The 19344-nt window shown below is 35.3% G+C and overlaps 1 protein-coding gene across 1 annotated transcript in view; it reads right to left on the bottom strand.

Moving 5' to 3' along the window:
- Positions 1-19344, bottom strand: part of LOC139674905 (prolyl endopeptidase FAP-like) — a 40829-nt gene that overhangs the window by 4584 nt on the left and 16901 nt on the right. The window contains exons 12-22 of the mRNA XM_071561874.1: positions 18065-18109; positions 16292-16396; positions 16127-16197; positions 15487-15540; positions 15029-15153; positions 14270-14317; positions 10937-11035; positions 10138-10207; positions 8730-8924; positions 6076-6130; positions 2791-2890 (exon numbers count right to left, since the gene is read on the bottom strand). Of these exons, the coding sequence (XP_071417975.1) occupies positions 2791-2890; positions 6076-6130; positions 8730-8924; positions 10138-10207; positions 10937-11035; positions 14270-14317; positions 15029-15153; positions 15487-15540; positions 16127-16197; positions 16292-16396; positions 18065-18109 (967 nt within the window). The remainder of the gene's footprint in view (positions 1-2790; positions 2891-6075; positions 6131-8729; positions 8925-10137; positions 10208-10936; positions 11036-14269; positions 14318-15028; positions 15154-15486; positions 15541-16126; positions 16198-16291; positions 16397-18064; positions 18110-19344) is intronic.

The raw sequence follows: 19344 nt of genomic DNA on the forward strand, positions 1-19344 counted from the left end.
TTCCTTATAATACACCAAATTTAAACATATTTTAAAAAATCAACTATGAAGGCTAATTAATAACTGTCTTCCAAAACACCTTTGCAGAAATAACAGTTTGATACTCAGCTGTGGAACCAACAGAAGGTTTTGTGGATAAAGGTAATTAATTGATACTGCTTTATGCTGTTGTGTTGAACTAGAGAAACCAGTTGAACAAGCCAATAAGCCAATAAAGTTTCATAGTGGAAAGATGACACAGACTAATTCTGGCATCTCAGAAAGAGTACCTGAGGATTTGTATGTGTATATCCAGTAAATATGGATAAGTATGTTGTCCTTTTCCTACTGAGTGTGTATATGTGGCAGTGAGGGGGAGCAGGAAAGGACACAGGCATGGACTGAAAAAGTGGCCCATTGCTGTTCAGGTCTGTCTTCAATTCCTATTTCTAACTACAACAAAGACTGTTAACACGTTTGAAAAATAAATGTTGATAACAGAACAGTATATATCACCATGAAATCAGCAGGAACATGTATCTTTGAGCTGCCTTGATATTTGTGCTTTAACTAAGAGCTGTTATGAAAATTTATGGAAAACTGACACAGCAGCTGTCACTGCCAGAACATTACTTTCTTTATGACCTTGCCTTGAAAGAGTAACTGACACATATTGAGCAGTCAAGCTGCAGTATTACAAGAATTTTATTTATTTAACGGAGTCAGGGCTTACTGACAAAGAAGAGCTGGCATCTTTCTCTCTCAAAAGAGAGGTGACTGCCATTGTAATCATTAAGAATTGAGATTGGCTACCTTGTTTTCCAGTTTGACACTCTGTATTAGAATAATTTCATTAAGAAGTAGAAATGAGAATCCTTCTAGGAAAGGAAAATGACTCAATATACTCTTGTTCCCTGGTTTATTGTGTACTCTTTACATGTGCTATCACTGCATGCTATTTACCATGTCTCCCAGATCAGCCAAGCAAAGCTTCTGAAGATAATTTAATGAACTAAGTACTACAAAATCCAAGTATCCTATCTTTTATCAAAATCCTTTATCCTTCCATGAAAACAGAAAATGTGCAATATCTGTTGTCAACACAGTGTCAAACAACCATATTGGGCTTAAGTTTTCAATAAAATAGACCGTTTCTGAATGGCTGGCATTTCTACAGTATTCTGAGCCAAATTCTCCACTCTGTTCTAGCAGTATAGCTACAACAAGTCCACAGAGGTCAGCAGAATTGCATTATGATGACTAAGTGGAAGATTCAGCTTGTCAACTATTGAAGAAGGAAATGGAGATAAATTTAAATAAATTTTAAACAAACAGTAACAGATCTAATACTTTTAACTATACATTGTCCCTGAACAGAATTTTCCTTTTTATCTTATAACTGCTCAGACATTACTAACTCTGACTCAAAATGGAGGGGGGTGGGACAGTTTCTGAGAAAAGATTATGGTCCAGAATCTCTGTGCATCTACTAAAGGAGTGTGGGACAGAATTTAGAAGTTCTAGGGGCCAGTACAACGTCTCTTTGCCAAAACTTATGACTTACTTCAGTTTCCTTCCTTCCTTCCTTAGTGGATGTACATTTGCCTGTTTGGATTTTACAAGGTGTTTTGTGCAAGATTCTTTAACTCCCTCCTGAAAAGTCAGCTTAAGTAAACATTGCAATGGTGTGGGTCTAATCCACTTTAACTTAAAAGCTTCACTGAATTTTTAATGCTTAGGCAAATTTTTATGACTCTTCTTTTATCAAAGGACTTTTGCAAAAACAGTGCTTTATGCCTGCATTCTGGAAATAATTTTGCAATCATGAGTAAAAATGCCTTAAAAAATCTTGGTGCCAGTGAACACATGAAGACTATGCTTCCTGTGTCATGCAAATATTTTCCCCTTTGTTTGCAAAACAGCATAAATACAAGGAATGTCTGTGCTAGCAGTCAGGGAAGGAATCTTTTCCATTTAACCAAAAATTTTTTTCATAACCAAGACTTCTTAGCAAACGACCATATGCTAAGTAAATGTGTTCAAAGCGCTACGTTTTACTCATTGAAAACATGCATGCCATGATTTTTTTTTACACTAAGGTTCCTTTACACCATGCCAAAAGCTTAACAGGTCGGCAAGTATGAGTATGTGCTTGCTTTATTCACACAGGAGGGCCTTGGGAGTATGATCCCAGAGCTGTTTCCTCTGAACAGTTTGGAGCCCAATTCCGTAAACATAAAAAAAATATGTATCATAACACAGCAACACAGAAGGTGTGGCTGAGAAACATTTAAAAGGAAAATATTTCATTTTAAAAAATTATATCAGATACAAAAGTCCCTCTCTTTTCCACTACTTTTGGAAAGTAACTTTGCAGTCATCAGAGATACTGATTCCTGACAGAGGTCATCAGTGTTTTTGAAGTGCACTGTGATTCCCTTACTGGCAGAAAAATCAGTTCAGCTGCTTCTGAATTCAGTGATACTGTTTTAACTGGATTTTTAGGAAGATCACTCTTATAGCAGTTTCGTAGTGAGGGACATGCTAATAAGAACACTTACTGTTACAGATGTGCATATGGAATTATCTGGCATACTTTCTTCTAGATAACAAAGTCTGTTTCAAACTGCCAGTTGCAGTCAGTTTTTTTCAGCAAGAAAAATTATAAACTTAAGGTTTTAAGAGTTTTATATCTAAGTAATTTCGATGTCTTTATGTTTCAAATTGCCAGTCTTCTCCAAGGATTTAATTTAAGAAGCCATTGAATACTACATTTGCTTTCCAAGTAATTTTTATGATGAGTTTCCATACCGTAATATTCCCAGCTGGAAACAGGAGCCACAGCCATTCCACATTTGAATACTCCACTGCCAGATCCAAGTGCCAAAGAAGTTACATACCCACCATAGGACTGAGAAGAAATCACAGTTAGTTTAAAATTACTGAAGTATCATTTTGTTTTCTGAATCAAACTCATATAAACTAATTCCAAAGTAAATACTTTGCTTTGAATGCACAGAGGACAAAGCAACAAAAATATTTTTTTAATTATTCATTTCAAATGGATCTGATGTGATTTCTTGTGAGAGAGATTAGACATTTTTATTTAATCACATCTTTTTTGCTATTTCTTAAGTGTATATCACAGGATACTGGTCCTGTTATCACCTATTCATTGAAAAATTTAAGTTGGTAGGGTCCTTCATGGTAATGTAATGCAACCCTATATCTCAAAACGGGGCTAACTTCAGATTTAAATGAGGTCCAGCAGAGACACATTCATTATACACAGCCTCTATGCAATCCTCTTCAATAGTGACCACTCTTGTCAGGAATTTATTTTCCTAAAACCGAAAGAAAACTTCCCTCATTGACTCATCCTTTCAATGTTCACCTCCAAGAAGAGTTATGTTTTTCCCTCCCTTAACAAAGTACCTAGGTTTTGCTAGTGATTGGCATATTGAACCAATACAATCATCAGTACTAACAGACTCAGGCACCTGAGAACCTGAGGCTGGAGCAATCACGGTTCCTGTAACTGTCTGGCCTGATTCCTCAAACTGGGAGCCAGAAAGGAAAAGGAAGTTCAGAGCGAGAAGTCAGGTAAGTAAGTAAGTAGTAGCACTGAGTAAGCCTGGATATCAGAATAGATCTGTGAACCTATGTGAGGCTTGTTGCTGAAACAGGAAAATACTGTAAATAAAACCCCTTTTGTTTGGTTCTCCATAACATATGGAACAGGGGCTAGAAAAACTCATATAAGGTCTTTGTGAAATAATGGGGCTTTGTTTACACTGGAATGGAGTGATGGATAAAAATATGGGGTTTGTCATGAGCAGTTCTGAATATTATTCCAGTAGCATTTGAAAGATTAAGGAAAATAAGCAGAACTAATAAATATATTTTTTGTACAAAGGTTAAGTTAGTCCTTCCCTCCTTTTGACATTCCAGCTTGAAATGATAGTGAGGGATATGATAATAGAAACAATAATTTGTATAATTTCTCCAGGTCATTTGATCTGCTTAGTTTTAAAAAAACAGTCCACAAGGCTAAAAAGCAAAGGGTTAGGATTGGGGAGATAAATCTATTCACTGTAACAGACAGAGAGACAGAGCTCACAACCTGAATTGCTTTAGTGGCTATTTAAGAGCTTTTGCCATCCAGAAGTGTTTGGTTAATCTGAAAGTATGAGTTCATGCATATCTGCAAAGCTGTGAGTTATAAAAAAGGAAACACCTTCAACTCTTTACAAAGCTTATGGTATGGACCAGGAAATGGTATCATAAATAGAAAAAAAATGGAAAAAACTCAACTACACGTTTTTAAAAAGTGCTGTAATTTTAATATTATATCCACTACTGGGATACGATGTTTTAGATTTGTACAAGCTCTTAGTTGGTTCTGGAAACAATGTGGTGAAATAAAACCTGATGTGGCTGAAAGAACAAAGTATTTTCATTTGTCCTTAAATTACCTAATGTCACTTTAGAATTACTCACTTGAGTCTATGTTACTTAATTTCACCACATGGTACTCATTTTATCCTGGTGTTATAACAGTGTCTGACCAAAGTAATTTAAATATTAGTTGTTAGAAGTTTCATAGCAACCCTGCTCATGTGCTAAGATCAGACAATTTCTTTATTTACAGTTGAACTGAAACTTAAAAGATCCATGCTCTAGGGAGTTTCTGAGCAAGCTTCTTAAAATGAAACTGGCCAACAAAAACAAATAAATAAAGAAAAAAACAGCAAAAAATTAAACAAAACAAACAGAGGCAGATCAGAAGAATTCTGGCAAAGACAGGCAGTTGAAGAGAATAAAATAAGAGGTCTTTCTGGATGATAGTTATAGAAAAATTAACATGTATATGGAGAAAATTATTGGAAAATGTTAATTAATGTCTAACATAACAGTTAACTGTGTAAGCTTTTTTAGTGCAGCCTATTACTGCTCAATAGCTGTTACTGATTTACTCAGAGAAGGAGTGAGTGTGGCTGACAGACAACTGGCCTCTGACCTCCTTTAGCATTCCTTGCAGTACCATCCCTAATCCATGAGACCCTCAAGTGTTGCTTATCAGCTTGTTCTCCCATATAGCATAATTTGGGTATGCTGAAGCTGGGTAGGAGGCAGGGCTGCAGTTCTGCCTATGCATTGATTCAGCCATTCAGGATAAATGTGAGCAGCTGAGTCAAGTGGCCTAAATAGTCTAGAAGTCTCTCTAAAGGGGCTCTGGGGCATTTGTGCTGCCACTGAAGGTGGCTTGAGCTCTCCCACTAAAACCACTAATAGCTCTGCACACGTTTTTATGAATGGTCCTACTTTGAAGTTGTCAGCACAGAAAAAAACCCCCAACTATTCCAATAATTAATTTTTATCCTATTAGAATGCACTGCTATCCTAAAATTTGTACTTGAGGTATGCTCCTCTATTTCTCAGTGCCTAAGGGTAGTGGAATCTGTCCATTTATTAATAAAGATTTGCAATACATTTGTCTATTGAAGTTTCTGGGTGTGTTACAAGGCAAAGTACTTGGAAAAATCAAGATGAAAAATGACTGGCTAATAATTTAGAAAAACTCCCATCCAATTTTTCCACTTCTGTGTGAATCTATTGAAGTTATAAACCTCTCAGATCCACACTCATCCCTGCTGACCATTACAAAGCCAAACAAGTACACAGTGACTCATAATGATACAAGGGTCATGTTTTCTGATTAGAGATAGTCACAGGACTTTCCTCATTATTTTAATCTCAGATCAGAAAGGACAATATTTGAATTTTGACACCATTCCAGTAAGTCCCTAAGTTAAAAGTGAAGCCAATTAAAACATCTACTTTTGGCTTAATTTCAAGTCCAAACAATGTATTAGACTAAGCTTTTCAAAATTCCCTCTTAAGCTGCCAAAGATTCATTTTTGGGGACTTGCACTGTTGTGATTACATGTATATAGGCACCAACAGGAACTATCGCTTTTGGTAATACCATACAAATGAAGATACTTTATACATATTTAAGACAGAATAAAGAAGAATTGAAAAAAATATACTGCAAAATTATTTAAAGCTAGATACAAACCCCCAAGCACTTACCCAGCCCCATATTGCTACTCGTTTCTCATCAATAAAGCCCATTTCTATAAATTTTCTGTGAAAAGAAAAATCACAGAAATAAATGCATTATTACAAAAGATTGTTAATACTATAAAAATTAGCAAAAAATAGCTTTTCTTTCACTTTTTTCCACACATCCCATGAATTTGAGCAAACTGACAATCAGCATAGCATGTCAGATTTCTACAAAGCATCACTTATTCAATTAATATGTATTTCAGAGGGAAAGGAAGAATTTTTCCTGAAAGAATAAACAATTCCGAAATGAATACTTTCATCATAATTATTTTTGTTCCAGTGGATGAAGACTCTTCCCATCAGGCTTCTTGGAAAAAAAATTTCCTTTTATTTATGCTTAGAAATCACCTGGTTAATTAGACCAGACTAGACTAAACATCAAATTTATACTCATGCCGTGCAAGTGCCCATATATGTGTGTGTGTGTATATATATATGTATATATGTGTGTGTATATATATATGTACATATGTATGTACATATGCATATGTGCAGAAATACACTCATACATGTGACACAAAAAGTAAAGAAGTGTACTCCTACTACCAACCACCTTTCATTTCCCACATCTCTACCTTCCCACAGGCTGTTATTTTTGTTGCTTTAATGCCAAAGGTGCTGGATGACCATTAACATTCAGACTTTATCCTGCAAGATGCTCATGTCACAATGAGTTAACACTGACTTCTTGAGAGGCACAGTATCAATCCTCAGAGCAGGGATGCAGGGATTTCCTGGAGAATTAAGCTTTTGCCTTTTTTTTTTTTTTTAATGTGCCTGAAAAGTAAAAAGCTCATGCTGATACTATAATAAAAAATACTATGGAGGGAAACATATTCTAATGCTCCAAGTCAGTAATAAGCGTGAAATGTATGAAAAGCGTGTCTTGCTTATGCACTCAGTAATCAAACAGGTTGAAGAGTATCATAAATATTAGGTCTCCTAAAATATCCTGCATCAGAGTCTGAAGACTGTATTTCTAGAGATGTATTATCAACAGAAAAGAAGAGAGTATAAGGCAAAGATCCCAAAGGTTTGACAGTGACAGAAAAACAAACCAAGTTCAGATACATCCCAGGACAGCTTTACTAGCTTTATTTATTAGGACAAGCACAAGCGACTGACAACACCCAAAATGCAAGATACTGTCTGGGTGGGACAACATTAGAAAAGCCAAAAAAATTATTCAGCTTTGTTATATTATTGTCTTAAACCCTGGGACTCCTCCAAGAGTAAAAGCCTCTCCAAAAACTTCCCAGTAGAGAATAGGATTCTCTCTAAAAAGCATGCATCTTAAAGCATGTGTTAGATCAGGAAGATGGAATGCACTACATTTAACTGAATAAAAATTTAGTCTAGGTGCTGACAGAAAACTGGGAAGTGTGAAAACTGAGGTCATTTCTTCATGGCCTGTCTCAGCAGATTTTGCAATTGCAGAATCAGTTTAGGTTCACTTTGTCTCTGACATTTTATGTCTGAGTGACAATTCAGAGTAATAAAAAACCATTCTTGTTATACTTTAAATTATGCCACTGTTCCTAAGAGTTTCAAGAAAGAAAATAAAATAATAGATTAATAGGAAAAAAACTGACATGATATACAGCTATTCTGTTTCATTTATCACTGCAAGGGAAAATGGTGTGTTTGTATCATTGAGGATGAAACAAATTATCACAAAGCAGAAAGAGGAAGGAACAGATACCCTCCTCACACACACTTGTAAGTACAGGCAGTGTTCTCGAGAAAGCTGTGAAAACCTGGATTGCTACATCCAATTCCTAGCTAAGGTAGTCAGTCAGGTCTGAAGGAGAGAGAGTATTTACTGTTGCACCTGGAAATCTACCCATACTCAGCTGGGGCAAATTCCTTAGGCTAGACTAAATGCCATTTTTCTGCCTTGCACTCATCTCTGTGTGGTTCAAACTAACACTTCTTTAAATGCTCACTTTAGCAGTGCTACTGCATCCATAACAGTCAAGTCTTTCTTTACAATCCTCAGCTTTCACTACCTCCTAAAACCTCTGCACAGGGAATTATTTTCCCTTGGAACCCCTTTAAGTGGTTGGATTCAAAGGAGCAGCTGTTGGGGAACACCTGTCAGGGGACCTCAGGCACTTTGTTGTTAACTATCCCAGAATAGCACAGAATGCAAGTTTATGACTAACTGACCGTTAGAAGGTTCTGTTCTGCTACAAACTTCACATTTGACCTTTAGCTAACCAGTGTGGTACATCACTACGGATTTCTGCCTAATCTCTAGGGTCACTGAGGTAGGTTTGGTCTACAGGGAAAACTTCAGAATAATGGGTAATACATTGGCTTACCTCTCACCATTTTCATTTGTATTTCCTTAGGCCTAGGAGTGAAGCCTTTGAAGATGCTCTTATAAAGGAGGTGAGGTCCAGACATGGACTTAGTGGTATATGGACTTAATATACCACACAAAACCTCACTGACATGAAGCAAACAGTAATATTTTATTTTTACAAGTGTCATTCTCTTACTTCCTGGAGACCTCAGCTCTTCAGAAGAAAGGCTGAGAATTTCATATTTTTTTCACATTACTACTTCTAGGTATATAAGTTCAACAGTTATACAGGAGATAGTCTACTTACTTCACTGCTGAGATTTGGTCTTCAACTTCATAGACTCCAAGTCTTCGATACACTGCATGCAAAATCTTGTCACCTTGATAAGCTGTCCCTCTGCCATCCACTAGAGCAACAATAATTCCCTCTTTGCTTGCAAGATAGGTTATCCAGCTAATGCTAAATGTTTCCTTTACATTCTGACTGCAAGGTCCTCCATACCTGAGGATGAAAATTCACACATTTTCAACTCATACAAATTTATAAATGGTTCCTGGACACAAGTATAGCTATAGATATTTCTAACATTTTCTCCACAAGTATTTTGCTATATGTCTGTGGTTCAGAGAGCCCAGTAGACAAAGTTCAATCAACATCTTCATATATTTATGATATTTTGCTATCTAAAATCCATTTTAATCATTTAGGTCTTATGCCTAAGGCAAATAATTAGTATTAGATCAGAATAAGAGGTGCAGTATCAGGTCCTTGTTCTAAGGAGAATCCTTGAAATAGTCATGCCTCAAAGACTCAATTCTTTCATCTTTCCAAATTCTTTAGGTGTAATAGCCCTTTTTGATGCATTTCTGCTTTTCCACATTTGATCTTCACACACAGTCAGCAATATCAAATTAAACAGGAAAAAGAAGTACAGCTCCTTACAGTTTCTGGCCATCACCAGACCTTCTCTGTTTCAATGGGGAATATCACATGCTGTTGGAGCTGTGGGCAGAACACAACCCACACAGCTGAGCAATACAGGGAGACACTCCTCATGGGAATGGCCTAATGAAAATTACACATGTGCCCCCAAGGACAGGACTGTTCTACTCTAAACTTTATTCAAACATACCTATCATTTTGGACCTTTGGATCATCACTGGTTAATAAAAAACATTGGAAAGTTTACTACATCCACTCAGTTCTCCTTTCTGCATCTTTAAAAAAAATTATTATTATTTTTCTTACCACTGCATTTTTCTTGCCTTTCCTGACTGCAATAAATTATGTCAAATGCTCTTAAAGAAGCCAGTCCACATGGCTTAGCCATTTGGGTTAATTAAAAAATTAAGCAGACTCTTGTACTTTTTGCATTACCAAAACTGAAATCAATGCTTTCAGACTGCCTCATGATAAACAGGAGCAGCTACAAAGCTAAGAACTACAAGGAATAACCCACATGTTTTAGCCTTTTTCTTTCTCTGACAAAATAATCTTTATCATGCTAAGATTAACATTAAAAACCTTATTGATCTCCATTGGGTTAACTTTCTTTTCCAGAAATATATTAAGAAAACACCACAACAAAGAAAACAGAACTAAATAGTTTTGCTTTTGTTTCATTAAATTCTGTAATGTCCCAGGTATTGTTAATTATAAGAAGTATGGTTTTTTGACAAAATAACAAAATTCAAAGAAAGAAAGTGTTACATACACCTGAATAAGCAGAGGATACTTCTTGGATCTATCAAACTGTGGAGGTAGAAGCATTTTGTACCACAAAGCTAGAAAAGATATATTAAAATTATATTCTTAATGGTTAAAATGATTTCTCTAGGCATAATCCTGAGTTTGGTGTAAGAGTGTATAAACACGAATCAGCACATAGTACACAACGCATGAACTGTGATCACAGTACTGATGCAAATCACTGTTTATATTGAGCTGTTGATGAACAACTTTGAAGAAATAAAGTACCTACATTTACTTTAATTTAGCTATGCATAAAATTGTTTTTTGCAAAAGCCTAGGTTCTTTATCCAGGTGCCTAGAACAGCATAACAAGGAATATAACTGTTAAGATTGTCAGAAATTGGTTTTTGAAACTTTTTTGATTTATTACCATGGCATACTGTTTGTAAAGTCACTAGTGAAAAGAACAGTTCATGCAAATCAATATAATGTATAAAACCTGAAGAGCAGTTCACATTTTATTACCATCACATTATATTTTTTCTACACAGTATTTAAACACTTTATCAATAATATTAAAGAATTTAAAAAAAAATTGTACTGTGAATCAGAGATGCATTTTAACTACTGTCTTACTGAGAGAGACCCTGAGGCATAGAGAAATCAGTTTTTGTTGAATGGGGCAGAGCCAGGACTCTTGTTCCCAGTCCTACAGGCTAACAAGTTTGTTCTACAGAAAGACAATACTTACTATAAAAGAATTAAGGAGAAATGTTAAAATGGTAGGAGTAAAAATTATAATAAGGATGTGTAATTCTTACTTATGCCATCCACTTCAAGTTTATTAATTTCTTGTTTTGGCAGTTTGATCTCTTGCAAAGCAGACTGTAATTCCCAATTGTCTTCCAATACTCTGAGTTCTAAGTAAAAGAAATGCCTGAATTATTAACTGATTTATTGTTAATGCCTCTTCATTAATTACTATTCCTTTATTTTGTGTTATTAGAACAGAAAGGAAATCTGACTTTTACAAGCAGAATAATGAAATCTACTCAGACACTTCTAATTGGGCTTGATCACAGCTAAATGAAAGCAAAGCACTGGTATTGCAGTGCACAAATATTCATTAGATTTTTATAGGATGTACATTTTTGCAATGCAAATCATTTCACATGTTGCCTCTGAGTGTTAGAGTCCTGCATACTATGAAGAAACTTCTTCCTCTTGCAGAGTCTTCATCCTACTTTTTTAAAATGGTGGGAGCTGGAAATGTGAAATTCATTCCATTGCACCAAACACAGTCCTGTATCTTCCCTGTTGCTTATGAGAGTATTATCAGTTTATGTAGCAATCCTCATAAGTTTAAACTCTGAGACCCTTGGGCAGTGTGATTATGTCTACAGTTGTTTGGGAATATCTTGTTTCTAGGGTTATGGCAAACCCTTGCTTAACCACTGTAAATACACTCCTACACAAAGATACTAGACTTGCCACATAGCTTTTTAGTAATATATTACTGCACACCCAGTAAATATTTTTTTGTGTTTTATTTTTTAATCTGAATTATACTAAAATTTACTGTTTTGTTTGCTGTAGACCAGGTTTACGGTTACATAATTTAAAAATTACTATTTCCTCATCATGGCTAGGCTAGGCTTCGCGAACGAAGATTTGGGAAGGGCACAACCTTGCTGCAAGCGTGCTGGTGGCTAAAGAGGCCAATATGGGATAGGCAGGTCCAGTCACAAAAAATGTAGTTAATTTACAGCACAGACTGCAGAACTGTATATTATGAATCCAATGTGTCTCACTTGTTTATTTATGTATTTTGCCATGAGTAGTGATTGATGAAGAATATTGTACATAGTAGAAATCTGTGACTTTTTAGCTTCACTTCCAAAATTAAATAACCTTTTAACCCTGAAGGAGATTTTTCTCTTTTGGTTTACATTTCCCCTCTTCTCTGTTTCTGCAAATACTCAAAAAGATACAAGAAGTATTCTCTCAGCATATATTCTGTTAATAGTGCTCAGGACATACCGGAAATATTACAGTGGAATTTTTTCTTTCAAAGTACTCTTGACAAGTTTTGCAGGTTCAAGTGGGGTTTTTTTTGGGCTGAAACAACATCCTAGCTTTGGATACTCACACTAACTCAGTTGAACCCTTTCATCCTTCTCCTTAAAACTCCTGAAACTTGCCCATTACCCCAACTGCATTGTAGACATCCTGGAAGGAGCTTCCAAATTGGTGTATGTTAGTTTAACTGCATTATCTCCTACTAAAATTCATAGGTGATACATTTTCAAAATTCTGCCAATTGCAATGAAAATGGATTAACTAAAATTAGTTTTGCACCACACAAGGGATTATGAAAGCAAGGGACTTAAGGAAAATGATTTCAAATTAGGTAATGAAAAAGTCAAAGAGAGGCCTGAATTTGTTTTTATTCATGAAGAATAATAGCACAGTAGAGTAAGGCATCATGAAATCAGTAGTGAAAATGCATTACATGAAACTTTTCTCTGCTGCAGAGAGGTTAGGAAACACATAATTGCAGTTGGGCACTTAGCTTCATTTCATGCAATTCATAGTTTAAGAAGGTAGTAGGGGCCCTTGATAGACAAGGTAATAATGAATCAGGGAAAACAGCCATGACAGTGGATTAAATATGAAAAAAATCCACAAATGAACTGTATTTAAACCTTTAAATCTATTTAAACCTTGTACAAAACAAATATCAGAACACAGTGTTTTTATAGCATAGTTGCAATAGACATGTTAACCAGTACTTTCTATCTGCAAATATTTTTGAGTGGCTAAAAACTGATGTACCAACTGGTATTGGAATCTACATAATACTGTGTTGCAATTCATTGACTTCTACATGAATCACCACAGATTAATTTAACAATATCATGGCATTCGTCTTCCTTATATTTTTATGTGTGGCAGTTAAATGTCACACATAAAAATATAAGAAAGACGAATGCCGTGATCTCCTGGGAATACCAGGGGCTGTAGGTTCCAGTCCTGAGGACTTCACTAGCACGGTCCAAGCTTGCTTGGCTGTGGCAGATGAACCTGAGGAGCAAAGGGTGGGGCCAGTTCTGCGCACGCTGTGCCTCACCTTAAAAATCCACTGTGCAGGCTCAAAGGACACACCCACATGCGGAGAGCCCTTCCCAAATCTTCATTCACTAAGCCTGGCCACTATGATGATTTTTATGTGTCTTCTGCTCAGATAGCGCTCAGTTAATAGTGGGTTTTCAAAACAGGCTGAACTGCAAGGACCATCAAGACTACTAGTTCATTCCCACCAGTTATTGGGGAAGGAAGGGGCACGCTAAGTCACTGAAGTTTTATACAGGATCATGCTAGTTTTCATAACATTTCAGGGACTGAGGGCTTTAAGTTGAAGAAGGACTTTTAGGGAAAAACAAGGGTCAGAGATAGAAAATTCACCTCAGAGCAACTAATATTTTCATTGTTAGAAAGTTCCTGTTTGGCTTGGTTGCAAACAGTCCTCACTAACAGGCTACTTAAAGAATGAGGGCTCTGAATGTTTCTTGCTGAAGATCCTACTCTGCATCAATAATTACACCTGTCTGAAGCAATTATTTGAACTGATCATCTGAAAGAGCTTCTGCTCTTCCCTGACATCTCTACTGATGGCTGAAGAGCAAGTCATTGATCCAAATTCTAATTAGTACAGCACCATAGGGCAAACTCTAGATAGTACACTGTTGTCTTTAGTATAAAGTAGTGTTGCTTCATGAAAGAAATCAGGAAGTCTTGGGTTCATCCAAATGTGAAAGGGAATAGTCCGGAAATCATGATGTTTTCTATAAAGTTTGACTCAAAATTTGGTAGACAAAGAGGTGCTGATGTTCATTTTATCTATAATGGGTAAACAGGGAAAACATCAAGATACTATAAAGGTGATGGACTCAGGAATTAAAATAAAGACATCAGTGTGTTCATTCATATTTGGGTTTTACTCATTAAAAAATCTAGAAAGACACTAGATATTTTAATACCAAACAAGATTAAAGGCTTCTTGATCACAAGCTCAAGTATTGTATTAGAGAATATGCATAGTGAAGATCAAGAAGTATAATATTTGCTCAGAACAGGCAGCATACTTGCAGTACCTCTATCACCGTGGTTCTCAAAAAGAGTAGAAATGGGGATCCCAGGACCTGTCACAACAACGAGAAGATAGCAGTTTACAGCTTGAAGTTGGAATTTGGTGATGGAGTGTGTATTACATTAACATTGGTAACTGGCAAGAGATAAAGAGCTTAAATTGACACACAGATCCAAACTGTCTCTGCCATATAACCCACTAGGCCCTGCTGCATGAGATACGTAAGGTACTGTGCGTACAAGGCTTGTATATGTACAGGCATTGCTTAGCAAACATAGTAGAAGGAACTTTATCTACAAACTCTTCCTCCCTAGAGAAGAAGTGACATCTACTTAATACCTGAGATGTGATTACATAAGGCAAATGCAGAATTAATAATGTGAAACATTCTTCTGAGAACGTGTCACATTGTATTTGTGAAGGTGCGTGCCTTTCATATGGTGACGACCTTACTGAGTATTTCGTGCAGGAATGATTGAAAGGTGTTGTTATTTGCTACATTTGGTTCTCTGCTCAACGGAAATTCTAAGGAACTTTTCAGCTGATCAGTCAGTGCATAATCAGAAGAACAGTAAACTTTATATGAAATACACAAAAGGAAAACCTTTGCCTTCGATACTTTTCTCCTTTTTTTTAGTTTTTATTTTTTTAGCCTGTGACCTCACTGTTCTTACGTATTAACTATGTAACTGCAGTATGACCTACAGCATTGATAAATTTGGAAGAACAACTGGTTATATATTTGCTCCCATGCCATACATACCATAACAGATCAAAGCATAATACTTAGAACGTTCACTGAATCTTGCTGTATAATACTGACATCTCTCTTTTCTTAAATTGCAAGTAATGCATAGTTTTTGTATGGGTCTACTTCCAATACTGATTCTAAGAGAAAAATAAAATAAAGCAATAGTTATTTTGCTACAATCAACTTTTCATGTGTCTGCATCACATTCTTGGACACAGGCACTGTACTTTCAGAAGAGTCCAGTTAAAAAATTAATGCTTAGCTTTTTTATTGATTTTTTCCCCAGGAGTATATTTAAACATTAGGTATTATTTCCCCTCAGTACTCAGATATAATGTGAGGTCAAGATTTACTTAAAATAGCTTGTGAAATTATACTTTGAACATCTTGAAAGTAAATTGTTTTATGGAAAAATCCATATCAATCTTCTATCAATCTACTATCATTAAGATAATACTGATAACACTTACTTGTAAATATTCCTCCTTCCTGGATAGCCTTCAAATTCATTGCTTGTATAGAAACTGTAAATGCATTGATATGTTAATAAATAATCTATAAAGTGATGACCTATGAACCAGCAACAAGATGAAAAGCTGTCTTGGCAATTAATTTACTTTTTGGGATTTCTGAATGTGATGGAAGAGTAGTTAAGTTATATACCTTTTATCTTAATAAATCCTTGCTCAAACTATGATTAGAAGACACATAAGACATATAAATAGGAGTTCCATCTTAATTCTCATGAGTTAATCACTCCAATTATGTGAACTGCATCTAGCTATTCATTAAGCTGAACGAGGTATTATAAAAAGAAGAGTAACTACAAATTGTGTGAGGGTTAACGACATGAATAAATGAAGTATTTTTAAATATCTCTCTCTGAGTGATTAAATAGAAAATTTTGAGCAATTTGAAAATAATTTCTCAGAAGTAAACAATGTTTGCAAACCTGTGTGGTGCCTTTGCATACAAATTTGTTGTGGATGCATTCAGATAAAAGCCAAATCATACCTAGTTATAACTTGATGAGTTAACAAATGGTGTTCAAATGATTAAGTGTTGCTTTTACTGACATCATTCACAGTCTGTTTTCTTTGTGACACTTACATTGCATCATTTGTTACTCTGAAAATGTATATTGCCTCCCATTCTCCACTTGTAACTTGAATTGCATTCTCCTGTGTAGCAAGACATTTAAGTTACTAAATATTGTAGAATTATTTCATGGAACTTACAGTAGTAGATCAATGTGGAACACTTTGCTTGACTTACCACAGAGCCATTGATGTAATGAATATGCTTGTAACCATTTTTGTCACTAAAAATTTTGTAGTATGAACTGCTGTCTGATGTAAAATACGGTGTAGAAACAAAGAACTGAAACAGTGGAAGAAAAATAGTAGATGAGGCGTAAGTAAGACTGTCCGAGCTGTTTAAAAGATTTTAGTTCACATACTAAAAGTAACAAGACTATTTAATCAGTTCAAAGGAGACAAAATACTTTGCACAAGTGTTTACCTGTGATATTCAATCTCTCACTCATTACAGATTACAATTTCTAACCTGTCATGTCAGAATTCTTAAAGTTATAAGATAGATACTGCAAGCATGCCACAAATGTGAGCTCTTTACATATAAGCAGAATAATTTGTATATTCGAAATGACCTTTTTTGAGTTATGTTAAAACAGGTAGAGGTGATTTTTTTAAAAATAAGTTTCTTAATAAACCAATGTTCATGAATGGTGTGAGACTGAATATTCTGTGGATCAAAATTTGGCTGTTTCACTGAGCACAGCATAGCACAGGAGATATCTAAAGTTTCCCATACTGTTCCACTAATTTTAAAGAATTGATCATTCCAGATAAGAACATTCAACTTTTGCTTCCTTGCAAACAATCACGTCTTTACTAAAATTCTCAGTGAAGGCTGCAACTGTAAGTTTGTCTTTTATAACATGAAGAATGACCTGCAAGCACTTTCAATAGTGCCAAACATTCCTGAGTATGACTTTTGAAGAATACTAATCCAAACTCAACTAGCACCTTTAACCACAAGTTGTATTGTCCTAGAGATTGTTTCTGTGGTTCCTAGTGCTTGCAATCCCATAAATGCTAAAGAGACGATTTCTGCATGTGTGCAATTTCTTTAGCTGTAATAAAAACCTGTCATCAGAATCTCAAGAGTAGTGGTAAAAAAAAAGAAAAGGATCAAGTGAAATAACTAATCCTTGTAAATATGTGATCTTCATGTTAAAATACATCTCTTAAAGGCCAGTGTCCTGACAATGGAAGCTTGGAGTTAAGTCTCCACTGCAGGTTATTCAGAAATAGTGTGAGGTTCCGCATGGTGGTTGTTTTAACTTCCCCTGCCTTAAAGTAAACATAAGCCATAGTACGTATTCATTGTTGGATTGTATGATTGTCAATACTGATCTCATGCTTTTAAAATTGCCTTGTAGGTTTGTTTTTACAGCAAGTTTCCAAAGATATGTGTTTTGCCTCTACTGGGTAGAGAAAACTTCTTTTGCTTAGGCGTAACTACAGACAAGTGTCACCTACCATTGTTAGTGGGGTGTCTAATCTTGAAGTTTCCCCCATAGCTGAAGATGTGCAGCACTTGGCACTAAAACACTCTTTTATGAATGGACAGTTTTTATTTTAAAACACTATCATAGTAAACTGTATCTCTTGCCCTAGTGTCATCCGAGGAATTTTACATCTATTCTTAGCCTCCAAGATGCTTCTAATAATTACACTGCACTGTCTCTTTTGATGACTTCCCTTCCTTCAGTATAGTGTCTAGTCAGTTGGTCTAAGATTTTAGAAAGGAGAGAGAAATAGGGTTTTAAACTCAGAAAGCAGATAGCCAGATACTACATCTGGCACAGCTTTAAAAGTCACAATCCTACAGTGCAACAGGTTGAAGCAGTAGTGTTGTTATGACTCAGAACAGTGCTTTATGCTCCAGAACACTGATGTGAAGATGCAGAAAGCTGTAGCTTTTCACTAAATAATCAAAATAGAGTACACCAAAAATACCTACTCCGCCTGCCCATCCTGTTTGACTCTCTTCTATGTGCTGTTGATTCTGAAAAACAAAATCAAATGTACACTCTTTAAGAAGATTGAATTTATGGAGATTGAAAACATTCAAATAAACAAATCTCCAGCCACCTGCAAAAGAGAATTTTAGAATACTTGCTAAAAATGTTCAGGGACTTGTAGGCTGTCTGAGGAAAATAATATTGTTGTATTAATGACATCATGTTAAACTACTGTTCTTTAACAGCTATCATCAGAGCTAAATAAATCTAAAGTAATTGTTTTAACCTTATGCAAATTTTTCACTGAAAATAAGAACAAACAACTACTTAATCTCATGATTTCTTCAGTGAAAAACCCAAATAAAATAGTTTCAGGAATAATAATATTACAAATCTAATTTAGATTTTCAGCTGGTTCATATTTCATTTCAGAGCTGTAATGTTGATTTTTAACAGTGGATGATGTTACTACGAGGTATATCTTTTAAATTTAAACCTTAAAAAACTTAAAAATACAAACCAAATACTTTAACTAAGTAAAGTACATAAAAATCAAGGCTCTCCATATCTGGTGCTTGGCTTAGAGCCTGATTTTACAAAATCTTGCAAATAACATATTTATGAAGAACAATTAAGGAAAAAAATTGCAGGTACTTGTCCCTGAGAAGACTGCTTAGTATTTTGCAAGAGTTCCACCAAGCTATTAACTCAGAAAATGGATTTTAGTTCTTTGTAAGATTCTATGATTCCCTTTCTTTGAATGAAGACTCAGATCTCGATGACATAGTACATTAGGGGTATATTTAACTACTCTCATAGGATTAGTCCCCTTGATTTCTTTGGGATTTTTCTGTGTACAGAATTTAATTAGACAACTGGCATCTTAATAAGAAATCCCAATTTCACAAACAAATGCCTAGCTTTTACTCTCATGAATAGTTCCACATATGAACTAATATTTATTTCTATGGTCTATTCACATGAGCAGGACTTGAACACGTGAACATTTCTGATGAATCTACACTGTAGGAACATCCTGTAGATTATTTTTTGTTATTATTTTCAAGTACATGAATCCTAGCATGATTATTGTATATTAGAGACTCAATGTAATTTGAATTCAACAACAGAACTATTTTTGCTAAAGGAAATGTAGAGAGATATACTTTCTAATGGCAAATAGAGCTAATGCAGCACTCCCATCTGTTCACACTCCTTCAATTGGCCATTTGTGCAAACTTTAATGTGATAAAAGCATTGTATCACTGTATAAATATAG

Source organism: Pithys albifrons, chromosome 8 (assembly GCF_047495875.1).
Source record: "Pithys albifrons albifrons isolate INPA30051 chromosome 8, PitAlb_v1, whole genome shotgun sequence".
NCBI classification, from domain to species: Eukaryota; Metazoa; Chordata; class Aves; order Passeriformes; family Thamnophilidae; genus Pithys; species Pithys albifrons.